General features: G+C 58.9%; 3 protein-coding genes across 3 annotated transcripts; 1 reads left to right on the top strand and 2 right to left on the bottom strand.

Annotated features, from left to right (window-relative positions):
- Nucleotides 1–793: 793 nt before the first annotated feature.
- CDHR5 (cadherin related family member 5) lies at nt 794–6,614 on the bottom strand (the record flags this gene model as incomplete). Its single annotated transcript, XM_082660151.1, has 16 exons — nt 794–1,231; nt 1,503–1,749; nt 1,796–1,934; nt 2,208–2,498; nt 2,603–2,687; nt 2,764–2,877; nt 2,982–3,182; nt 3,290–3,387; nt 3,526–3,616; nt 3,956–4,126; nt 4,229–4,339; nt 4,425–4,526; nt 4,660–4,752; nt 5,895–5,945; nt 6,306–6,481; nt 6,560–6,614. 16 exons carry the CDS (start codon nt 6,612–6,614, stop codon nt 794–796), a joined length of 2,463 nt encoding a protein of 820 aa, XP_082516277.1.
- A 1,477-nt stretch (nt 6,615–8,091) lies between these two features.
- Nucleotides 8,092–8,887, bottom strand: SCT (secretin; the record flags this gene model as incomplete). Its single annotated transcript, XM_082660150.1, has 4 exons — nt 8,092–8,215; nt 8,432–8,524; nt 8,605–8,706; nt 8,802–8,887. 4 exons carry the CDS (start codon nt 8,885–8,887, stop codon nt 8,092–8,094), a joined length of 405 nt encoding a protein of 134 aa, XP_082516276.1.
- Nucleotides 8,888–19,494: 10,607 nt separating this feature from the next.
- DRD4 (dopamine receptor D4) lies at nt 19,495–22,504 on the top strand (the record flags this gene model as incomplete). The annotated part of the gene is made up of 4 exons (XM_082660149.1): nt 19,495–19,764; nt 21,371–21,483; nt 21,556–22,178; nt 22,302–22,504. 4 exons carry the CDS (start codon nt 19,495–19,497, stop codon nt 22,502–22,504), a joined length of 1,209 nt encoding a protein of 402 aa, XP_082516275.1.
- Nucleotides 22,505–25,112: the final 2,608 nt, after the last annotated feature.

The following is a 25,112-nucleotide window of genomic DNA, read 5'->3' as shown; positions in this document are numbered from 1 at the left end:
TGCCTTTTCGTGAGGAAAAAACGCCAGTGATGCATAAGGGACAGTGGCGGTGGTCGGGGCTGAAGTCCTGACTGAGGGTCGCCCCTGAGGAAGCCAGTGGAGGGGGCTCGGTCCCTAACTCCGTGGCTCTGGGTCGCGTCCACAGCCTCTGTCCTGTGCACCCACTGGCCCCACCTGCTGCCCGGGGCCCAGGGCCTGCAGGCCACTGTCACACTGGGCCAAACCACCCGCCTCCACCCCGCACCGCCCGTCACAGCCCAGCCACCTGGACCACGTGCCTCCGAGGGCACCCCAGCGTGTTTACTGCCCTCACTGTAGCCCACAGACGCAGGAGTGTGAGCCCCTGGAAGGTCCCCGGGCCCATGCTCTCCCAAATGAGTGTCCTCAGGTGGCTCCTCTGCCTCCCCCAGGGGAAGAATCTCTGTGTTGGGTCAGCTGTGGTTAGACAAGGAGAGGAACTTCCTGGCCACCAGCTGGCACCGAGCCTGGGAAGCCCCGCGGGCGCAGCAGGTGGTTTACGGGAAACGGCACCCAGTGCTCTGGGCAGGGAACGACCCCGCCCACCCCTCTCCGCCCCCACGGCGCCCCTGGCGGTCCCTCTGAGGAGGACTCAGTGCAGGGCGGGAGCAAATGGACCACGTCCTGACAGCCCCCACTGGCAGCCTCTTGGGGCAGACCCCACGCGTCCCAGCAGATCCGAAAATGTCACTTTATTCTGCGCAATGGAGTCGGGGGAGAGCCACCAAGCCGACTGCAGTGACCCAGACTCGCCGGGAGAGGAGGGGCGGCCACACTAGAGGTAGACGGAGTCGGAGCGAGGCGCGTCCTGGGCACCCCCGCGCAGGCCCGCCTCTGCGCCCTCGTCGCCGCTGCCCTCGCTGCCCTCGTCGCCAGCACCGTCCACTTCCGAGGCAGGCGTGTTGAGGACCACCACGTCGGCCTCGGCCCCGATGTCCTCGCCGAACCACACCGCCTTGTAGCCACCCTCAGGCCGCCGCTCCTTGGTCAGGATGGACCTCACAGCGGCCGGGCCGTCCCCATCCAGGGCCACCGTAGGGGACTCGGCGACTCGGCGGAGGGTCTCCGGGCTGGGGGGCTTGGGTTCTGGGGGTGCAGGCTCTGGGGGAGCCGGCGGGACGGGACTGGATGAGGGGCTAGGAGCCGGCGCCCAGCTGGCCTCGTCGGGGTTGTTGAGGAAGGCCTGGTTGTCAAAGCCTTGGGGCTGGGGCTCCTGGGGGGCAGGCGGGAACCAGCAATCAACCAGACCAGGCCTGGGCTCAGACCACCCCTGTTGCCCCAGAGACAGGTGGCTAGACGCTCTGCCTCTCTCTGCCCTTCCCCCCATCTGTGGGCTATGGTGTGTATGCCCCGTCCCTCCTCACCTCTGCCCTGCATCTCCCGGATGGACTCCTGGCCTCCACGCTGCCTCTCTCTCCATCCTGCCGCTTCTCCACCGCCCCCCGTCCTCTCTCCTGTCCTTTCCCCCACCCCGAGGGCCTCACCAGCGCTTTGCCACAGCAGCACTTGAGTCGGTGGCCGTAGTGCTTGTGGACGAGGACTATGAGGGCGATGAGAGCCAGAAGGAGCAGCGCGCTCAGCACCCCGCCCAGCGCCGCCATATCCACCACCGAGAAGCGGCTTGCGTCTGACCTGCCACCCACTGGCGGGCTGCTTCCTCCGGTCCCAGGCGTCCCTGCTGGCAACACCGCTGCCCGCTTGCTGTCCCACCGCAAGCACTCCCGGGCCAGCCTGGGGCAAGCTCGGGACACCCGAAGAGCAGGCTAGGCCTGGCCACCGGAGATGACGTTTGGAGGAGTGGGCGCCACTGACCCCCGCCAGGGAGCCCCGATAGGCCGGGCTACTGGGAGCGGGGAGGGGGTCAGTGCCCACCAGTTCCAGGTGGGTGGTCGGGGGCCAACGTGCCAGGCAGGGAGCTGAGGGTAGCAGGGGGCCCGTGGGCTGAATGGCCCTGGGAATTGGGGGGTCACTGGATCCTAAGTCTGGCCTCTGCCCCACCCTCCACACATCTTCCCTAGCTTACCTCCTGGGGCCCCCCAGGACCTGTCTCTTTGCCAGACCCCCCCTTGGGGTTTCGTGGTCCCCACGGTCGTGCTGGGCCGACCTGGGGTGGACCCTACCCCACAGCGACCGCCCAGAGTCCTGAGTCAGAGAGCATGAAGGTTAACTAGGGTAAATGGTGGTGTTACCTGTAGGCCGGGTGGTCCTGCTGGGTCCAGGGGACATTGGCAGAGAGGTTCCTGGCTTTGAGGTCTGTGCTGAGCCCCCACTGGGTGAGGCTGATGGCGAGGAGGGGCTGGTTCCCGCACTGGGGGGCCCCCCAGGCATGGAGGAGGCCGGAGGCCTCAGAGTTGTGCCTGAGGAGGGGCGCGGGCTGCTGTCGCCCCCAGAGCTGGTCGTGGAGGACCCCCAAGAGGGCTCAGGGGGCCGAGGGGCTTCCGACGTGGTGCCGCTGGAGGCTCTGGTTGTTCCTGCTGTCTCTGGGGACGGGGGGGGGCCTGGGGCCAGGGCCAGGGCTCAGGCTCGCCACTCCTCCTAGCAAGAAGCCCTCCCCGAGCCGACCCGGGGTCCCTGGGAGGCTCACCTGTGGGGGCGGGTTCCTGTTCTGAGACTTGAACCTCCACGACCGTGGTCGCTGTGCCTGAGGTCACCGTGTTCCTGGCCTCAACCTGGGCAGGAAGGGGGCTTGTCCCTCCTGGGCTCCAGCTTGACCCCTGGCCCTCGGAGATGCCGCCCGCCTCTCACCTCTGCGTAGAAGACCCCGGCGTGCACCAGCGAAGCGTCAGTCAGCATGGCCTCCCCGTCCATCCGGAAGTTAGAGTTGTTGGTGACCCGATACGTGATGGCCGAGTTGAGGTCCTGGACGTGGCCCCAGTGAGTCCTGAGCCCAGGCTGCTCCCCAGACCGCTCCAACCCCCCCACGGCAGGAGGCCGGGCAGACCCAGGGACCAGGTGGTGCCTACTGGGAACTCAGGATCCTGGGCCCGGATCCTCAGAGCCTGGGAGGGGGCAGCTGCATCCTTGATGGCCACGCCTACCCCAGAGCCGAGCGCCACGGTGCCGCGGTACAGGCTCTGGGGGAAGCGGGGCGGGCTCCCACTGGTGGCCTGGGCCTCCACCGTGACCTGGGTCACCGAGTACCTGGCGTGATCCGCCTGCTCGCCCTGGGGGTTGGAGAGGCCGCAGTGACCAGCAGGTCCTTGAAGGGTGAGCCCTGTAGCCAGGGGCCCAGGAAGGGCCCGTGGAGACCTGGCCCTGTGCGGGCACCCACCTTGACCAGCAGAAGGAAGGTCTTGGGGCTGGGGATGCTCTTGGTCATGGTGAGGTTGCCTGTGTTGGCATCAATGGAGAACGAGCCATCCTCGTTTCCTGGGAGGACGGCAGGACGGTTTGGCCGCAGTCCCCTCTGGAGGCCTGAGGTCCCAGTGTCACAGCTGGTTCTGCCCATGTGGGGACGGGGTCAGGGTGTTGCATGGAGAGAGAAGTTGGGGGCTGGTGCCCACTCACCCCTGATGATGCTGTACACAATGGGCTGATGGATGCCCCGGTCCCCGTCCACGGCGTAGATGGGCCCAGGATGCAGGATGAGGGGTCCTGACTGCGGGAACAGGGAGGGGAGGGTACGCCGTGGAGCTGGTGCCCCTCCCGCTCCCCTCAAGGAGATCTGGAGTAGCCCCAGGGGGCAGTCAGGGACCCAGGTCGGTCCCTGGGGTCCCTCACTGGGTCCCAGGGGCCTGGCTGGCTCTGCCCTGAGGACAGCTGGACCCTGTTTCCTCATTTGAATTTCAGAGGCCCTGTGTCCCACTTGCCACCATGGGGTGGGGCAAGATTGGTTTACGAAAAATCGTTCACATTTGCTTGAAAATCACAACCCACTCTGACCCCGTGGCAGCCAGGGCCGTGCTCATGCTGCCCTGGTCCTCCACGGCCCCCGTACCAGTGTGTGGCCTGTGGGCACAGCCCCGTGGTATTGGGCTTCGACGCAGACAAAACCGTCAGAGTATGTGCAGGGCAGGAACCAGGGGGCCCGCAGGTCGGCGGGCCGCACCTCCAGGACCAAGGTGGCTGTGGCCGTGTGGCTGGGCTCCACGTTCTCCTCTCGCGTGTCCTGCAGCACCGCAGCCCGGCCGTCAGGCCTGGGGGCCTGTGGCTGGAGCGGCTCGGGTGGGGCCGTGGGCGTCCGGGATGAGGGCGGGAGTGGCCTGCTCACCCGGACCAGCAGTTGGAAGGTCATGTTCGGCCACCTGTCGAAGTCCAGTGACCGGTCCAGCCGCAGCTCTGGGCGGTTCGCACCCACCAAAGAGAAGAAGCCGCTGGCACCCTAGGGAGGTGGGGGACTCAGCCTGGGACCCCGGGAGGACACGCAGAGGTGGGGAGACCCAAAGGGGAGGGCTGGGGGCACTGACCGGGGTCACTTCCTGGAGGGTGTAGAACAGGACGTCATCTTTGTCGAGGTCCTGGGCCTTCAGCTCTGTCTCGGGGATGACGACGGCATTCACTTTAGTGTCCTGGGGTACGGAGGGGGGTCGGTCTGGCCACGCCCGTGTCCCCAGGGTGAGACCCCCAGCCACTAGCCCTCCGCCCCCCATCCCAGGTGCCAGATGCCCCAGATGGTGTGAACTGCTGCTCCCTTCCACTCACCTCTGGCACCCTTTGGACCTTGACTACAAAGGGGAACCTGGGCGGGTTGTCGTTGACATCCAGCACTGACACAAACACCCTCAGGCTGGTCACCTGGGGGAGGGAGGAGGGTCCCCGGCCCAGCGGCGTGAGCTCATTCTAGGCGCTGGGGTACAGTTCCCAAGACAGCTCTCTGCCTGGGGCTCCCGCTCCAGCAGGCGTTACGGACAAGGAACAGAAAGCAATTTTTTTAAAGCACAGAAGGTGCGAATGCCCTGGAGAAAAATAACGCAGGCACTGGGGGCGCAACCAGCAAAACCCCAAATGAGGAAAACGGCAAAACAATTGAATTTCTTCAAGCATAAGTCTCACGGAAAATCAGGACACCATGTGTTGAAAGAGACGTGAGAGAAACATCAGCCAGCTGCACTGGGTGGACCTTGCTGGCAGGAGACTGTGAACGACCGCTCTGGAGCTGGTGGGGTGTGGGCGTTGGATGCCGCGCTGCTGAGGAGCCCCTGCCTTTTCCGGACGTGACAACACTACCGCGTTAAGCAGAAGCGGCCTTGTCCGCTAGAGGCTCATCCTGAGGTATTTGTGGGTGGTGTGCTGTGACGTCGGGCGGGGGGCACCCACGGGGCTCAGGGAGACCACAGAGCTGACTGGTGCGAGGGGCCAGGGAGGCGGGCGCCTCTCCGAGGAGGTGACAGGGAGCAGCCGGGGTGGGGGGCTGGGGGCGCGGCGTGCCGCTGGGCCTTTATTCGCTTTATTTGGGAGGGCAGGGACCGCTGCTTGCTTTACCGGATAGGATCGTTCTCCTGCCATTCGGAGAGTGGACTGGGGTGGGCGGGGCCAAGAGGGGAACAGATGGACCAGCGGAAGATGCTGGTGTCAGGCCCAGTCAGCCAGCAGATTTGCTGGAGGACCGGCGTGGGGAGGGGGAAGTGAGGACTGAGCTGGCAGGGCGAGGCGCCTTTGGGGGGGCCTTGGATCTCGGGGTGGGGGTGTCTGTGGGGTGTGATGTCCGTCCGGGGCCGGGTTTGTGAGTCTGCGGCTCGAGGCACAGTCTGGGCTGGGGGAAGTGTGGGCGTTGCCGGCACAGAGGTGACACTTGAAACACACCACTGGGTGAGGTCGCCAGGGAGTGACCGTGGGCCAGGCAGAGCAGGGCACAGAGGTCCAAGCCGGAGCCCTCTGACGTCACAGGGAGGGTGGGGATGTGGGGATGCCGGAGGGGGTCTGAGGGGCAGACTCACCACAGTGTCATCCCTCTTGCACTCCAGGACTGCTTCCAGCATTGAGTTCTCCTGCGGGGGCGGGCAGGTGTGGGAATCACCTGGGCAGCTGGCCCAACCCCCGCCCCATTCCTCAGGTGAGGAGACAGAGGGCGAGAGCAGCAGGTGCTGGCCAAGGGTCCCTGTCACCCATGCTGAGTCCAGAGGGCGGCGGGGCCCAGGCAGCTTCGTCCCCCGAGGGCCCCACCCCCTCAGGGCCAGCCCTCAGCCAAGCCTGGGGGCCCGAGAGGCCCCCTGGGCAAACTGAGACCCAAAGATCCCCAGAGAGCCCTTCTCTGGGGAAGAGTGTGGGTGGCCGCCTGGGGCCCATGGAGGGTCGGCCACCCCCGCTGACCCCATGGGCACAGCCAGCCCTGGGCCCGCCATCCACACCTCGTAGTCCGGGGTCACATTGAGAAACAGCTGAGTCCCCTGGATCCGAAATGCAAAGCGGGTGGGCGAGGGTCCGAGGGTCACCTGCTGGCCCTCAGGGACGGTGATGTTGAGGAGTAGCTGCCCGGGACTCGTGTTCTCACTGACTTCGAAGGAGTTCTTTTCCACAGAGCAGACTGGAAGTTGGAGAGGAAGGGTCGGTGCCTGCCAGGCCCCTGCCTGCCACCCCGCCCCTCTGCCACTGCCCCCAGTACCCTGGGCCTGGGCCACGGCCACGAGCAGAGGAAGCAGTAGGGCCCAAGTCACCATCTCGGCAGGCGGGCGGCCCCGGGGGAGGCTGTGGGCCCGTCTGGCGTCTGGGACCCTCTGAGCGGCTGTGCTGCTGGCGCAGTCTCTGCCGGGGCGACCTTCGCCCCTGCCAGGCGCCGCCCCACTTTATGACCCTTTACAACAGCTGCCGCCAACCAACCGCAGGACTGGCCTCCACCAAGGGGGCCCCCGCCGGCCGCCGGCCAGGCCTCGCCGGCTGCCAGGAGGGGCAGACCAGGTGGTTACCCGGCCGGAACCGGGCCACATGCAGGGGCTGACGGGGGCTCAACCCACGGACCCCAAGACAGAGGAACCCAGAGCTGGTGGGCGGGCACTGGGGGCCTGGGCGGGCTGGGGCTGGGGTGGGCCTCTGTGTTTGCTGTACTTGCCCCCCAACCCGGGATGGCCCTCTGCTGGGCCCCTCTGCCAGAACCCTCGTGGGCACAGCTCCTAAGGCGGCCCGGGAGGTTCAGGCTCAGGCCGCAGGTGTTCCCCTCCGGGCCCACCTCCTGTCCCCGAGTTTAGGGGACAGGTCTGGAGGGGAAAGGTTATATGCGTCCTAGGGACTCCCCTGCCTGTCCCAGAAACAAGCCAGCTTCTTCCAGGGGGCTGGGCGGGGTCACAGTGACAAGGATGGCAGTGCTTCGGGGCAGCTGGCAGCTGGGGGGGGACCCTGGGCCCCGACAGAGGGGCATCCTTGTGAGGGGCCCATGGCAGAGGCCCGCAACTGCCCCACCTCCATCTTTCCTCAGCCCCCTAAGCCCAGCAGCTGGGAGAGGACACTGGGTGGGGGAGGGGCTGCTGTGATGGGTCCGGTGGAGCCCTTCGCACCTCCAGGCCCCAGGCCATGCGCGCCTGAAACACCTTCGCAGAGCAACCCTGAGCCCGTGGTCCTACAAGGCCTCCTGCAGCCTGGCACTTGGGGTGTCATCACCGGCCCTGCTCCACAGGCCCCGGGAGGTCAAGCCACCCATCCAGACTGCACGCCTGGACCGGGAGCCAGGACTCATGCTCAGGTACCTTCACTGGGGAGTGGCCTGCTGGGTCCTGCCTGTCGCCTCTTCCTGCTTGGCCGAGCCTCCTTGCCCCCTCACCGCTGCCCCCCGGGGCAGGATCTAGGGGACATCTCCCAGAGCCCCTGAATGTTTGCTGTGTGGATGCCAGAGGTGCCGGGCGGCTTCCAGGGAGCTCAGTGGATGGGGCAGGAGAGAAGGAAGCAGAAAGATGAGGCTCCCTGCTGGCTTCCCAGGTTGAAAGGGCAGCTGGGCATAGCCACGGTCCTAGAATCCTGAGGATGGGTCTCTCCTTCCCTCTGGCAGCCGTGCCCTGCAGCAGCTTCCTCGATGGTACCCAGACGGCGCACAGAGCGGGCTCACAGGGCCAGGGTCTGAATTGCTCCTTTATTGGTGCCAACTGCAACACCCCCTCCTCCGCCCCCCTCCCCTGTCCAGGCTCCCCTTGGGAGGTTCCTTCTTCCTCAGGGCCTCCTCTGGGTCCCCTCAGCAGCAGGGATGGCTGGCTCTGACACCATGACCCCAGCCCTCAGTCCAAGAGGCATCCGGGGAGACCAGGCTTGATCCTCGGGGGGCCTCAGGGGCATCCTGCAGAGACAGCCAGGTTAGGGGTTGGGGTCTTGGTGCTGGAGACCGCTGCCCACCCGGCGAAACTGGGCCTTCTCTGGTCACCAGCGCTGACAGTTTCACCCTCCCAGACCCCTGGGCCATTGCTGTGTCCAGTTGTGCCCGGGACCTGGGGTGCCCCAGGGAGGGAGGCTATGGGGCAGGGAATGGGGATGGGGGGATGGGACTGGTGCTCACCAGGCCTGCAGGGTGGGCGCGTCCGACCACAGCAGGCAGAGGTGGCCCTCCGCAGAGTTGGTCCAGGCTGTGCTGTTCTCTGTGTCCTGCTCGCTGCTCCCCACCCCAAGTCAGAATTAGTCTGGAGTTGGGGAGCGCCCTGGCAGGTCCACCCCCATCCCGCCGCCCCTCACCTGCGCTTCCCCACCAGGCCCTGCAGCAGCCGCTGCAGCCGCGCGCTCTCCCGCAGGCGGCTGAGCTCGCTGGTGAACGTCCCGTCCGAGTGTCGCGGGGCCCTGCGGAGGGGACGCGGAGGGGGCCGGGGCGGGGGGGGTCAGGGCCGGGGCGGGGTGGGGGCGGGCGGGCGCGGGGCCCGGGGCCGCGGGCTCACCTGGGGGGCGCGGGGCGCGCGGCGCAGCCCCGGAGCAGCGGCGGCGGCAGCAGCAGTAGCAGCAGCAGCAGGGCCCGAGTGGCCATGGTGGGCGCCGGGCGGGGGCTGAGCGGCCGTCGGGCCGCGGCCCCTTTATAGCGGCGCCCGGGAGCGGGAGCGGGGCGGGCGGGGGTCGGCGCCGCCCCGGCTCCGCGCCGCCCGAGCCGCGCCCCATCGATCGCGCGGGAAGGTCAGGGCCGCCCCCCCAGCTGTCGCCCCGGCCGCCCGCCCGCCCCCACCGCCGCGGCGGCGCCCCTCGGCGGGCCCGCTGGGGTCGGGCGCCCGGGGACAAGAGGACCCCCGCGGGGGCAGCGGGCGGGACCTGCGGGGTGTCGGCCCGTGCAGTGACCTTTCCCAGTCGCCGGGCGCGGGGCGGCGGGGGAGCGGCGGGCAGGTGGGCCGGGGGCGGTGGGGGCGGGCGGGGGCTGATGCCGCGCAAGACCTGGGCCTGGGGCGCCTTGGCCTTTGGGTGCAGTTTTGGAGGCGGGAGACCTGAGCCTGCTTCGGGCCATTTACAACCAGCACCCGTGAAATCCTTACACGTAAATTACAAATCGAGTAAGGGGACTTCTTATAAGCCAGTAGTTCTTGTGTTAGACTTTATATGCATTTTAAAGATCATTAGTAGACTTTCTTTAGAGCAGTTTTAGGGTTAGGGAAGAATGGAGCTCACACACGCACGTGCCCAGCCTCCCCGGCACGAGGCATTAGTTTGGGACATTCGTTACAATTGATGAACCAGTATTGTACATTATTATTAACTAAACCCATGATTCACAGTACGGTTCACCTTGGTGGTGTACTTTCTGTGGGTTTTGACAAATGTACAATGACACGAGTCTGCTGTTGTAGACAGTACCACCCAGGGCCCTGCCCTAAAAGTCCCCTGCTCGCCACCTGCTCGCCCCTCCTTCATCAACCCCTGATCTTTTCACTGTCTCCATAGTTTTACCTTTTCCAGAATGTCATAAGGTTGGAAGCATACAGTCTGTGGCCTTTTCTTATTGGCTCCTTTCACTTAGTTATATGCTTTAAGGTTCCTCCACGCCTTGTCATGGCCTGATAGCTCATTCCTTTTTAGTGCTGAACAATATTTCGTTGTCCAATGGACCACAGTTTATTTATCCACTCACCTATTAAAGGACATCTTTGTTGCTTCCAAGTTTTGACAATTATGAATAAAGCTGCTGTAAACATCTGTGTGCAGGTTTCTGTGTGGAAACAAGTTTTCAGCTCCTTTGGGTAAACACCAAGGACCACGATTGCTGGATCCCATGGTAAGGTTATGGTCTGCTTTATAAGAAAGCAGCAGACTGTCTTCCAAAGTGGCCGCACCGTTTTGCATTCACACCAGGGCGTGTGTCGTGGTATCTCATTGTTGTTTTCTCTACATGTATTTGCAACAGCTGCTGCGGCCTCTTCTTGCACAAGTTTGGCAAATTAAAACCGCTAAACTTTAACAACATTGACCGATTAATGACATTCATGAGAACACTCAAAATTGTGAGTAGTGTCATTTAACCAGTCAGATGTCTTAGCACCTCAAACACTTAAGTGACCAGGCAGATCTTCATAGGAAAGATCTTCCTATTAAAAAACTTTTTTTGCATGCAGTAAAATTGACTTCTAAAAGCTTAACATGCTGTAAAAAGTGAATTCCAACACATGTATGGTCCGTGTAGCCGCCACCACAATCAGGATGCAGAGCAAGTCCATCACCCCGAAGAGCCCCTCCTGCTGCCCTTTGTGGGCACATCCGCTGCCCTGAGCGACTTCAGTCGCACCTGCTCGAGGTCCCCAGCAGTCACTAGCATAGAAGGACAGACCGGATGGAACCGAGGTAAGGACAGGCGGGCTGTGTCCTGCATGTGCGCGGCACAGAGGACTTTGTGACCAGCTGTCTCCATCGCGCCTGAATGGCTGTCGCCGGTTGTCTCTGCCGCTCAGAATCTCTCCAGAGACGGTCCTGGCCTGTGTCCTCCACACCCACGTGTGGCTGCCTCAGCGTTGCATGCTGAAATGCGACAGGTAACGAGGACCGGACCCTGATGGGAACTGGAGCAGGAATGGACGGGTCCGCTCACACCTTGCCTGGTTCGGACCCTACTCTGAAACACACAACACAAGCCACATGACTAAACGCCACGTTCAACCCACAGATTTCAGGGAGAGCCCCAGGGATTTCCAGGACATCAACCCTGGCTGGGTCCTCATTACAAACGCACAGAAAACAGTCAACATATGTGAATAGCTATTTGAAGCCTCTAATCGGACATCGCTCTGTGTGTGGGATCCTCATAATGGCCAATTTCAGGATTCAGGTTTCTGAGGAAGAATATGCAGCTTTATTTATTTATTTATTTATTTTGCGGTACGCGGGCCTCTCGCTGCTGTGGCCTCTCCCGCTGCGGAGCACAGGCTCCGGACGCGCAGGCTCAGCGGCCATGGCTCACGGGCCCAGCCGCTCCGCGGCATGTGGGATCCTCCCGGACCGGGGCACGAACCCGCGTCCCCTGCATCGGCAGGCGGACTCTCAACCACTGCGCCACCGGGGAAGCCCCGCAGCTTTATTTTTTCACGGTAGAACATAGGAGGGAGCGTTTTCGAAGCAGAAGAATTTCTCTCACTGTGACACAGTTTTATTCTCTGAATACTAAAGCACAGAAAGTATTCTCTACTCTTTTTTTGTTTGTTTGTTTTAACCAAGATTTAAATGTCAAGTTTAAGTTAATTGTATCTACTCTTAGTTCTACATTAGGAGTGTCCTAGGAAGGTATTGAAAAGAATTATTTCTCTCAAATCTCCGACCACACTGCTCTTCCCCGCCTTCCACAGAACTGCAAACTCCAGTGTGACTTAGGTTATGTTTGGCTGGATGCTTTCACACTGTGAGCCTGGGACCCACGGTAATAGAGTGCAGCCTTTCTGTGGCCTTAATGAACATCCCTTCTTAAGGACCAGAAAAAAAATAATTTTTTTATTATAGAGAATTATAAACATACGAAAGTAGACAAACGCCCATGTACCGTTACTCAGCTTCAACAATTTATGATAAATCCTATCTATCCCTGTTGATTTTCTCTATTTTTTTCAAATTAATTTTGGAGCAGGTTTCAGAACTTGTATCATTTTACCTGTAAGGATTTCAGCATATGTCTCAAAAAGTTAAGGACTGTCAATTGTCGATGATCAAACGAACCTGAGTTAACAAACGCAAGCCAGAAAGAGCATGGGCTGAGAATGGCTCAAGGGGTGTCGTTATCAGGCTTTGGGATAAGGGCACAATTGCTCTAAGAAGGGTCTTTCAAGCAGGAAACTGGCCAGGATTGAGAAAAGGTTGTAAATAGTTTAGGGCTGGTGAACACAGGGAGACAACATTCTTAATATGGTGAAACTTACAGTCCTTTCCTATTTCTTGTCTCCTGCTTAATTAAGATAACATAATATATGGGCGATAACCCCATATATTACCTCCCAAAGCATCATTATTTTATGTTCCAGATATAGATCTGGAATTTATGTTGCACATGGTGTTAGGCAGTGACTAAGTTTCATTTTTTCTATGCGGCTGTCCAGTTGTCCAGCATTAGTTACTGAAAGACCATATTTCTCCACTGCCCTTCAATGTCATTGTAACAGTGAACCAGCCGTCTTAGGTCTAGGTCCACACTCCCTGTTATATGCCATCAGCCTGATTTTCTCATCCTTCATACTGTCTTAGCCACAACGCCTCAACTACTTCACTATCTTAGTTATGGTACTTTTATAAGTCTTCATAGCTGACAGATCAAATCTGTTCACCTTGTTTTTCTTCAAGAGTGTTTTAGCAATTTTTGACCCTCTGCATTTCCATATAAATTCTAGGATCTACTTGTCAAGGTTTACAGAAAGATACTGTTAGGAGACTAATGAAAACTTCATCAAATTGTTAGATCAATTTTAGAATTCTATGAAATTGTGCTTCCGAATCGCGATTCCCCAATGATGAGTGACGGAGGGCATCTTTCACGTGCTTCTTGGTCATTTGTGTACCTTCTTTGGAAACCATTGCAAATCCAAGGTCATGAAGATTTGCCCCTATACTTTCTTCTAAGAGTTTTATAGGTTTATTTTAATTTTTATTATTTTTCTTGTAAGACTCTTGTTTTTCCACCATACCATGCAGCTTGTGGGATCTTATGTTCCCAACCAGGATCGAACCCAGGCCCACGGCAGTGAGAGAACAGAGTCCTCACCACTGGACAGCCAGGGAATTCCCAGTTGTATAGTTTTAGATCGAATATTTTAGACTTTGATTCATTTTGAGTTAAGTTTTGTATGTGGTGTGAGGTAAGGATTGAACTTCATTGTTTTGCATGTGGATGTCCAGTTGTTCCAATGCCATGTATCGAAGAAACTCTTCTTTCCCTATTAAATAGTCTTGACACCCCTGTTAAAAGTCAATTGAGGGCTTCCCTGGTGGCGCAGTGGTTGAGAGTCCGCCTGCCGATGCAGGGGACGCGGGTTCGTGCCCCCGTCCGGGAAGATCCCACATGCCGCGGAGCGGCTGGGCCCGTGAGCCATGGCCGCTGAGCCTGCGTGTCCAGAGCCTGTGCTCCGCAACGGGAGAGGCCACAACAGTGAGAGGCCCGCGTACTGCATAAAAAAAAAAAAAAAAAAAAAAAAAAAAATTCAATTGATCACACCAACACGCCACAACTAGAGAGAAGCCTGTGCGCCACAACAAAAGATCCTGTGTGCTGCAACTAAGACCTGATGCAGCCAAAAATAAATAAATAAATATTTTTTAAAAAGAAAATCAATTGATCACAGATGTATGGGTTTATATCTGAACCCTCGATTCTATTCCATTGATGTTTATGTCTGTCCTTATCACCAGTATCATATTGTTTTGATTCCTGTAGTTTTGTAGCAATTTTTGGAATCAGCAACTGTGCCAACTTTGTTTTTTCCTTTTCAAGAATGCTTTGGTTATTTGGGTTTCTTTGCAATTCCATATGAATTTTAGTTTTGGATTTCTTAAAAAAAAGTCACTGGAGTTTCACCTGGGAGTGTATTGAATCTGGGGATCATTTGGTGAGAAAAGGCATCTTAACAATATTAAATCTTCCAGTCCATGAACATTAGATTGACTTATTTATGCCTTCTTTAATCTCTTCCAGCAATGTTTTCTGGTTTTCAGTGTACAAGTCTTTCACCTTCTTGGTTAAATTTTTTACTAAGTATTTTATTCTTTTTGATGCTATTTCAAATGAATTACTTTCTTAATTTCATTTTTGGATTGTTCATTGCTAATGTATAGAAATATAACTGATTCTTATATGTCAATCTTATATCCTGAAACTTTGTTGAATTTGTTTGTTAGCTCTAACAGGTTTTTTTTTTTCTTTCCTTTTTTCTCCTTCCTTATGTATTTTCTATACATAAGATCATGCTATCTGCAAATAGAAATAGTTTTACTTTTTTCTCTCCGATTTTGGGTGCCTTTTATTTCTTTTTCTTGCCCAGTTGCTCTGGCTAGAACTTCCAGGACATGTTGTATAGAAGCAACGAAGTTGGGTATCCTTGTCTTTTTCCTGATCTCAAGGGAAAGGTTTCAGTCTCATCACTGAGTATGATGTTTTGTGTTTTTCATATATGGCCTTGATCGTGTTGAGGAAATTTCTTTCTATTCCTAGTTTATTGAGTCTTTTTATCATGAAAGTGTGTTGGATTTTATCAAATGCACTTTTCTGCATCAACTGAGATGATTAAATTTATTCCTCCGTTCTATTAATGTGATGTATTACATTGACTGAGTTTTGTCTGTTGAATCACCCTTGCATTCCTGGGATAAATCCCCATTTGGTCATAGTGTATAATCCTTTAAAAAGTGCTGCTGGATTTGGCTTGATCACATTTTGTCGAAGAGTTTTATATGTATATTTATAAGGGATACTCATCTGCAGTTTTCTTTCCTGTAGTATCATTACTGTTGAGCTTTGAGAGTTCTTTATGTATTTTGCACACAAGTCATTTGCTAGAAATGCAATTTGGTGATATTTTCTTCCATCCTATGACTGAAAGTTTTTAATTTTAGTGAAGTCCAGTTTATCTATTTTTTTCATTTGTAAATCCATGCTTTTGGTGTCATGTCTAAAACTCTTTGCCTAACCCCTTGCCACAAAGATTTTCTCCCATCTTTTCTTCCAAATTTTTTATAGTTTTAGGTTTTACATTTAAATCTATGATTATATAGATATATCACTTTGCTGTAAACCTGAAAACAACACAGTATTGTAAATCAACTACAGTGGAAGAAAGAAAGAAAGAAAGAAAGAAAAAGAAAGACAGAAAAGTCATCCAGATAAGAAAAGAAGAAATAAAATTGTCTCTATTCATGAACAAGATCATTATCTATGTAGAAATCCTGAAGAAAACCAAAGGAAAAAAAAAATCCTTGAACTAATAGTGAGTTTAGCAACATCAAAAGATACAAGTTCGGGCTTCCCTGGTGGTGCAGTGGCTGAGAGTCCGCCTGCCAATGCAGGGGACGTGGGTTCGTGCCCCGGTCCGGGAAGATCCCACATGCCGCGGAGCGGCTGGGCCCGTGAGCCATGGCCGCTGGGCCTGCGCGTCCGGAGACTGTGCTCTGCAACGGGAGAGGGCGCAACAGTGAGAGGCCCGCGTACCGCAAAAAAAAAAAAAAAAAAAAAAAAAAGACACAAGGTCAATATACAAAACTGTTTCTGCTCATTGGCAATGAACAACTGGAAACCAAAAAATTTTTAACTACCATTTACAATCGTACCAGAAAACATGAAATACTTAGGTACAAATCTTACAAAATATGTGCAGGATCTGTATGCTGAAAAGTACAAAATACTGATGAAAGAAATCAAGGAATATCTAAATAAATGGAGAGATATACTATATTCATGAATTGGAAGACTCAATATTGTTAAGATGTCAATTTCCCCCAGTCAACTTCCCAGCAGGACTTTCTTGTAGATATAGACAAGCTGATTCTAAAATGCATACATACAAGGGAACTCGAGTAGTCAAAACAGTTTTGTGAAAGAACACCTTTAGAGGACCCAAGCTACCTGATATCATGACTTACTATAAAGCCACAGTAATCAAGACTGTACTGTTGTTGAAAGGAAAGACGCTTGGATAATGGTACTGAATAGAAGTCAAGAAATAGCCCCACACAAATATGATCAAGTGCTTTTGGACAAAAGTTCAAAGGCAGTTCTATGGAGAGAAAACAGTATTTTCAACAAGTGGTGCTGGGATACCTGGACATCCATAGGCAAGAAAAATCAATCACTCACCTCAGCTCATACCTTACACATAAGGTATCATGTGTGTAAGGTATCAGGCTCATACCTCACACATAAAAAAAAATTAACCAAATACACTGTTAGGAGAATGAAGAGACAAGCTACAGTCTGGGAGGAAATATTTTCAAATTACATATCTGACATTTTCCCCCCCATTTTAGTGTGCAATGACAAGTCTTTGTGATTTTTTTTGGGGGGGGGGCGGGGCTGTGCCCCACGGCATGTGGGATCTTAGTTCCCTGACCATAGATCAAACCCTTGCCACCTGCAGTGGAAACGTGGAGTCTCACCCACTGGACCACCAGGGAACTCCCTCGTTGTGATTTTTTTTTTTTTAAAGAATTATTTTGACTATGGAGATAATTTTTTTTTAATTTATTTATTTTTATTTATGTATTTTTGGCTGTGTTGGGTCTTCGTTTCTGTGCGAGGGCTTTCTCTAGTTGCGGCGAGCGGGGGCCACTCTTCATCGTGGTGCGCAGGCCTTTCACTATCGCGGCCTCTCTTATTGCGGAGCACAGGCTCCAGACGCGCAGGCTCAGTAGTTATGGCTCACGGGCCCAGTTGCTCCATGGCATGTGGGATCTTCCCAGACCAGGGCTTGAACCCGTCCGCTGCACTGGCAGGCAGATTCTCAACCACTGCGCCACCAGGGAAGTCCCCTCGTTGTGATTTTTATTGTCATGTCCCCAGTGGCTAAGGATGTTAAGCACTTTCTCATGTGCTTATTGACCATTAGGATACCCTCTTTTTTTTTTTTTTTGCGGTACGCGGGCCTCTCACTGTTGTGGCCTCTCCCGTTGCGGAGCACAGGCTCTGGACGCGCAGGCTCAGTGGCCATGGCTCACGGGCCCAGCTGTTCCACGGCATGTGGGATCTTCCCGGACCGGGGCACAAACCCGCGTCCCCTGCATCGGCAGGCGGACTCTCAACCACTGCGCCACCAGGGAAGCCCGGGGATACCCTCTTTTGTAATGTGGGTACAAGACTTTTACATTTGTTAAAATGGGATTGTCTTTCTTTTCTTGTTGATTTGTCAGAGCCCTTTATATATTCTGGATCTGCATCCTTTATCGGAGATCTACATTGCAACTATATTATATCCTTTCCCAGTCTGGACTACCTTTTCACTCTTAATGGTGGCAGATGTTTGAGGACCAGGAGAGAGACCCAAAGCAGATAGGAGGCTAGGCTGGACTCACCACTTGGCACCCAACCCAAGATCACAGAGCCAGCCCTGCCTTGGATTTTTGTCTTGTGAGAAAAGAAACTTCCTGCCCTAGTCACTAGTATTGTGAGTTCTCTTGCTCAAAGCTTCAGAAGGGGAGGAAGCCTGCCTGTCCCTTTACTGATCCACATGAAAGGGGTGGAGATGTTGAATGCAACTCAGACCCGGATGCCCATCTACACCGCGTCCTGCACACCTTTCCTTTAGCAGACCTCAAGTGATTTTGCCCCTTATGAGTATATCATGACATCTGTCTCTTCAGAGTCCTTGTTTTCTCTTTAATACACACACTACCAGTCCCTCAAGCTGGCCCCTGTGTCTCCTGATGTCTTTGAAATCAGGATCCTTGATTCCTGGCAGCACCTCTGCGCTTCGGGTCCATCCTGAGTTTTCTGGCCCTCCCAGGGCGGAGGGAGTCACAGATGCAAACGAGGGGCCAGGATGTGCCTTAGATGGTCCCACCGAGTGATGCAGCTGCATAGCCCACTTCTTGGCTCCGTTAGTGACCAGGCTGCGCGTCACAGGAAGTCCATAATAAAAATTCTCACTGCACATTTTCCTTGCATGTTCACTTTTTTTTTTTTTTTTTTTTTGCGATACGCGGGCCTCTCACTGTTGGGGCCTCTCCCATTGCGGAGCACAGGCTCCGGATGCGCAGGCTCAGCGGCCATGGCTCCCGGGCCCAGCCGCTCCGCGGCATGTGGGATCCTCCCGGACCGGGGCACGAATCCATGTCCCCTGCTTCGGCAGGCGGACTCCCAACCACTGCGCCACCAGGGAAGCCCCTCTGTTCACTTTTATAATCTGAGACAGACGGTCTGGGCTGACCTCTCTGTCATGCACAGCCATCTCTGCCATGAACTCTGTGCCCCATGGATACAACACAGTCTTACCTGCATGGGTCTGGGACCCTGTACCCAGAGCCCCTCAAGCTCCTACAGTCTTATGTTGGCAGGTGGAGGGTGATGGGCACATGGGGCCCCAGGCTCATCCTTGGGAGGGAGGGAGGGAGAACCACCTCCAGTGCTCCAGGGAGGCCCGGGGTCTAGAGAGTTTGTGGGAGTGGAGGGTGCAGGTTGAGCGGGTTCTCATTTGGGGCTTTTCTCTGTGAAGAAGGAAGTGACTCAGGTAAAACATGTCTGAAGAGCACGCAGAACTCTGGAGACTGCTAAGCCCCCTGTGGGCTTATCACGGCCTTTCCTCCTGTTACGGCCTTTCAGGCTCTGTGGGGTGAGCTCATTTTCCAGGCTCAGAGGGGTGCACAGCTCGCTCAGGGTCACAGGCTCGGAGGCGATGGAGCCGGAATCGAGGCTGACCACTCAGCGGCTGGGGGGAAGATGAAGGGTCAGGCAGTGGGTGTGGGTGGAGAGGGACTGAGTGTGGTCCAGACTGATGGAGAGGCTGCTTTGGGTGGGGGGAGTGCAGGGCCCCTGGTTGGGGTCTGCAATCATTGCGGGGGGACGCAAAGGGGCCCAAGAGGCTGGGGTGTAGAGGGTGGAAGGGTGAGCATGGAGCTGGCGCCGCCGAGCATCAGGGGGCCCCGGGGGGAGGCTGGGGTGGTGGCCTGAAAAGGCTGGTCCTCCGCAGATGCTAGAACCGGACGGAGTGAGAAGTGGCTCCACCTCTGCCTCGAGGGCCTCCAGCAGGGTCCCCGGGGAGGTGACGCCCAGCTTGGGTCCCTGTAGGGACGCCGGGGCTCTCTGGGGCCGGGCGGGATGGCGTTGGCATGGGCGCCCGCGAGTCTCGTGGGATGGTCGGGACGACCTTCCATCCCCGTCGGTTTCTCGGGGCTCAGACCAGCGCGTCGCCCCCCAACCCTTCCAGGCGCAGAGCGATGCTGGGCCCGCCCGTGTCAATCATATCACTTCATTCGGGTCGCTTTGGGCCGTTGCATTTGTCCACCTGCCGGTCTCTCGAAGCGCAGAAGTCCAAGATGGGCAAAGACTGGATGCAACTTAGAGCGCCCCGGGGTCCATCGAGCCGGGCGGACAGGGCGGGACTAAGACCAGGCTGGGCGGGCCGGAGGGGCGGGGCTCCGGCTCCCGACCTGGGCACTGTCCGCGGTGCTGAGCGCCCGCCGGGGCGCGCGGGGCCGTGCGCCATGGGGAACCGCAGCGCCGCGGACGCGGACGGGCTGCTGGCTGGGCGCGGGCCCGGCACGGGCGGCGGCGCGGGGGGCCCCGGGGCGGCGGCGGCGCTGGCGGGGGGCGTGCTGCTCATCGGCGCGGTGCTCGCAGGGAACTCGCTCGTGTGCGTGAGCGTGGCGGCCGAGCGCGCCCTGCAGACGCCCACCAACTACTTCATCTTGAGCCTGGCGGCCGCCGACCTCCTACTCGCCCTGCTCGTGCTGCCTCTCTTCGTCTACTCCGAGGTGAGCCCGCGTCGCGACCGCACGCGCACCCTCACCTGCTCCTTGTTCCCTGTGCCGAGCCACACCGAGGACCCAGCGTGACCCTGCCGCCTGGCCTCTCAGGAGCCTCGAGTTGGGGGCCGCGCCTGGTCCCAGGACGACCGGAGCCTCCAGCACCTCCGAGCCTCACTCCCCTCCCCCATCTCGCTGTCCATCTGCCCGCTTTGCTGTCTGTCCGCCCTCCCTCTTCTGCCCCTCTCTCCTCTTCTCCCTTTCTGTCTTGGTGTCTGTTACCCAAGAGATGCCTCTGTCCTTCAAGCAGAGAACCCAGAAACAGGCGACTTTGGCAGTCCAGCCCCCCACTCAGCCCCCTCAGCCGGGTTCCACTCCCCCAGGGGAGCCAGGTGTAGAGGGTGGAAGGGTGGGCATGGAGCTGGCGCCGCCGATCCTGGACAGACAGGCAGATTCAGGCTTACCCCCATGCCGGCTCCCCCTGGGGCACAGAGACACACACGTCACTGCACGAGGCCACACCACAGCCAGGCAGGACCACAGGCGGGCACACACCAGCACACTTCAGGGCAGGAGACCCTCACTCACGCACCGACTGGGCTCCCAGTAGGAGGGACACTCAGCTGCCAGGAGCTGCAGGGCAGTGAGCACAGCTGGAGCGAGGGGACACCGGGCCTGACAGTGGAACCAAGGGAAGGCGCAGGTGTGGGGTCCGGGGCCCCCGCCAGAACCTGGGCCCAGGAGCCTCCGTCCCCAGAGCAGGTCTGGCCCTTGGGTCGGTCCCCCTTGGTGCCAGCCATGTCCACTGTGCAGTTTGGGCAGAGAGAAGCTGCTGAGGGCTGAGCTGGGGACACAGCGTCCTGGGCGATGGGGGAGGGCAGGCAGTGGACACAGTGAGTCTGGGCAGGGCTGGGGCAGAGGCCAGCAGGACAAGGACAGACGTGACCTGCCGCTCCCCCCCACCCCGAGCTGCAGACAGACGTCACAATGACGGCTCTTAAGCTCCTAATCGCCCCAAATCAGCAGGAGGGGATTTAGAGGGGGGTGGCTGTCTGCTCCTTTGCCCTTGGTGGGACCGCCGGGCACGGCGCCGGGGACTTGACTTTGTAACAATGCTGTGGGTACCATCCTCGCCCTCTCTTGCGGGTGAGGGGACAGGAGTGAAATGACACGTCCAGACGCCCAGAGAGCGAGTTTCCGCAGACACTGACTCTTAGCTGTCTGCAGGGGCTGGGGGGTGGTATAGGGGTGCTGGGCTCACACTCTTGGGCCGCAGGGTCCCCACCTGCGCAGGGAGGGGGCCCCACGGTACCCTGAGCCCCACAGCATCAGAGATCCCAGTCCTCAGGTGACTATGCCCCCAGGATCCCCCCCAAGGCCTTTGTCAGTTCTAAGAGAAAGGAAGGGGGTCGTCTCTTGGCGCCCAGCTCGAGGGGCGGGCAGGACTGCCCAGCTGTCTCCGGCTCACTCCCCTCCCCTCCTCTCCCCTCCCCTCTGGTATTCAGCCCCCTCTGCTCCCGGACCATTGGGGGTCAGAAGGACAGCTTGGGCAGGCGGCTGGGGGAGGGTAGCGTCCTGTGTCTGTTGTTGCTACGGGGCCCCTCCCTGCGCCCAGGTCCAGGGCGGCGTGTGGCTGCTGAGCCCTGGCCTCTGCGACGCGCTCATGGCCATGGACGTCATGCTGTGCACGGCCTCCATCTTCAATTTGTGCGCCATCAGCGTGGACAGGTAGGCCGCCCCCACCGCCCCGTCCCCTGTAGGGCCGCCCCGGCCCCGCCGCCCTCACCACGCTCCCCGCAGGTTCGTGGCGGTGGCCGTGCCGCTGCACTACAACCGCCAGAGCCGCGGTGGCCGGCAGCTGCTGCTCATCGGCGCCACGTGGCTGCTGTCGGCAGCGGTGGCGGCACCCGTGTTGTGCGGCCTCAACGACGCGCGCAGCCGCGATCCCTCCGTGTGCCGCCTGGAGGACCGCGACTACGTGGTCTACTCGTCCGTGTGCTCCTTCTTCCTGCCCTGCCCGCTCATGCTGCTGCTCTACTGGGCCACGTTCCGGGGCCTTCGGCGCTGGGAGGCAGCCCGCCGCGCCAAGTTGCACGGCCGTGCGCCCCGCCGCCCCAGCGGCCCCGGCCCGCCGCCCCCCGACGGCATCCCGGCCCCCGATGCCGCCGTGCCCCCGGATGCCATCCCGGCCCCAGACTGCATCCCGCCTCACGACGCCATCCCGGGCCCCGACGCAACCCCGCCCCCCGACGCCATCCCGGGCCCCGACGCAACCCCGCCCCCCGACGCCACCCCAGCCTCGGATGCCGTCTTGCCCTCGGACGCCATGCCAGCCGAACCCCCGCTGCGGGCCCGCAGGAGGAGACGCGCCAAGATCTCGGGCCGGGAGCGCAAAGCTATGAGAGTCCTGCCTGTGGTGGTCGGTGGGTACCGGCCAGGGGACGTGGGCAGAGAGGGGAAGACTGCAGCGCCCGGGGTGTGAGGCGGTGCCCGGGGCGGGGGGCGTGGCAGGGAGCCGCTCACGGCAGCCCCAACCCCGCCCCCAGGGGCCTTTCTGCTGTGCTGGACGCCCTTCTTTGTCGTGCACATCTCCCGGGCGCTGTGTCCCACGTGCGCCGTGCCCCCGCGGCTGGTGAGCGCGGTCACCTGGCTGGGCTACGTCAACAGCGCCCTCAACCCCGTCATCTACACCGTCTTCAACACCGAGTTCCGGACCGTCTTCCGCAAGGCTCTGCGCCTCTGCTACTGAGCAGACCGCTGGCACCGCAGCCCCTCTTCAGCACCCCGCCTCGCCTGGGGGTTTGTAGGAGTTATTAAACAGATCCCCAACACCTGCTGGGAAGGCTCTTGGAGGCGGGGGAGGGGGCAAGGAGGAGGAGCCCAGGCCTCCACTAACCCTCATCCGGCCAGTTAACCCCTTCCTTCCTCCGGAGGAAGCCCAGAGAAGAGACCCCACCGAGCCAGGTCTGCCCCGCCCCGGAAGCCTTGGGAAGAGGGCCAGCCCTTGCCTGGGAAGACTGCCCCGACTCACACCCTCCCCGAACACGTTCCCTCCCCAACACACCCGGCCAGCTGCAACCCACCCCGACCCGACAGCTGTTCCCAGGCCAGCAGCCTCCTCCCCTCGTCCTGGTGGCCCCATCCACTGTCCCTGCAAAATGCAGCTGACCTGCCCCTGCCACTGCTTCGGCAGCTGCCTCAAGGTCGGAGCACAGCTCCCTGCCAGCTCCTGACTTGCCCATAGATGCCCAAAACCTGGAGGAACAGGGGGCCTGGGTGCTGGGTGGGCTCACGGGGGCAGCCTCCCTCCAGGGAAGGCCAGCGCAGGCCCACAAGGCACTCAGCCATCCTCTGCCCACTTGGCTGGGAGCAAGTGGGCAGAGCAGGGAGTGGCTGCCCCTCTCCCGCCCACAGCATGGCCCGCCCCTCAACCCGAGACAGCCCCACTTGGACTTCACCTAGACCCTCCCAAGTCCCCCGCCGTGGGCACCCGCTGTGCCCAGTACTGTGGCTCAGCGCTCCTGTCAGGAACTGTGACCAAGCCGGCCACTGCCGGGTGTCAAGCTCTCCTCTGAACATGAGAAACTATGGGCTGTGAGGGCCCCGTCATCAGGCCCCCCCTCAGCGTGCTAAAGTATTCCGTGGAGAGGGGGCCACCCTGTTCCCCTCTCTGGGTGAGCACCGTTTCCTGCTCAGACTCAGCTGCTGCCTCCCCTGAGAAGCCCCAGCTGACCACCCCCCAGGACCAGCCTGCCCCGATCATCCTGGGAGAGACTGGCCCTCGAGGAACCGAGTATTGATGGACTGGGGGCCAGTATGGGGTGCTGTGTCCCTGCACCACACAGGAACCAACACAAAATGGGAGTGGGGGAGGGGGCCCAGGGCCGGCCCCCAGGTCTGTTGGCTGCTTCAGCTTCCAGCACCTTCTTGCCTGTGAAGCATGAGGATGGCTGCAGCGGATACCCCGGGGCTCCTCCCGGGAGGAGCCCCAGATGGTACAGCCTCACCCGGGCAAGACACTTGCTTCAGAGCTGGGCTGGTGGTCCCTCCTGGGAACCTCAGACTTGAAGGGACCATCAGGCTGACGGCAGGGTCAGGGTCAGGGTCGGAGCAAAGGGCCCCTGACTGCGGCCGCTGGCCCTGCCACCTGGCTCGTCCCTCAGGTCCACACCCCACGCCCGTGCCCTGCCACCCATCTCTGATGTGCCCCGACGTGCGCCTGCTGGGCCTTCTGTGGTCACTCCAGGTGGTCAGAGCTGGTGTCTGCCACTGCCAAGAGGGTCTCAAGCAGCAGCACCCCTGCCCGCCAGCCGTGGGCACCAGCTGCCATGCCCACCAGCCCAGGGATCTGTGTGGAGCAAGGCCACGTCCCCCTCCATGTACCCTTCTCATCTATACTAGGGAGGGGGTGACCATGCCCCCGACAGGCCAGGCCAGTAAGTGCATCTCTTTCGGAGGTGGGGCTGCAGATGGGCTGGGATCTGCTGGTGTCCGGCGCTGTCCCCACTGGCCCTGTGGGCAGACTCCTGTGTCCCCCAAGAGGGGGACAAGGCGGGCACAGGGGGGACAGGTGCAGATATACAGAGCCTGGCTGACCCGGGGGCTCAGCAGGTGCCTCGAGGGTCCCAGGCTCACTGATGCCAAGCGTCACCGCAGCCTCAGCTCAGAGGACCCGCAGCACCCGGACGGCTGCCGCAGCGCACACTGTCAGAAGCCTTGGCCTTCCTGGCCCCCACGGCTGCGTCTGGCAGAGGCCGTCAGAAGTGCTGACACAGAACTGAGGGTGTCAACGCACCCTGGGCGCTTGGATGGCAATTTCCAGAAGGATCCTGATGTCCGGGGTTGCGCAGAGATAGCTTCAAAGGCTTAGAAACGATACACCTTGGAAAACTGCCCCGAACACGTGCGGTCCCCAGGCTTCTACGTTAAGGAGAAGGGGAGGAGAAGCCGCCCCGATCCCAGAAAACCCTCGCCCGGGACGGCTTCCCTGCAGGGCCTGGTCCCAAGGCCTCCGACTCTGCTCACGGGGAGGCCGCCGCCTGGAGCTGGACGCCAGGACGCCAGGGAGGGCCTGGAAGCCTTTCCCTGGGGGCGCTGCCCGCCTACGTCGCCATTTTAGCCTTTTCAGGTTTGGGGGGGTTCCTTCTGGGGGTGCAGCCCCTTCTGCTGAGGCCGACGTGGCCCCCACCTCCCGTCCTCACTTCCCACCACCTTCATGCTGTGCAAACCCCAGGAGCCGGGCCTGGCCTTCCCCAAGGTGGTGGAGAGGCGGGACGACAAAACAAATAAAACCCAAATAAACCCGCTTAGTCCGCAGAGGCCGATGGAACGGAGGCAGAGGGGCTTCTGGGGGGGCA

Source organism: Grampus griseus (assembly GCF_964374135.1).
Source record: "Grampus griseus genome assembly, chromosome: 8".
Classification (NCBI taxonomy): Eukaryota; Metazoa; Chordata; class Mammalia; order Artiodactyla; family Delphinidae; genus Grampus; species Grampus griseus.
The sequence above is the reverse complement of the archived record's forward strand: the minus strand, read 5'-3'. Positions and strand labels throughout refer to the sequence as shown.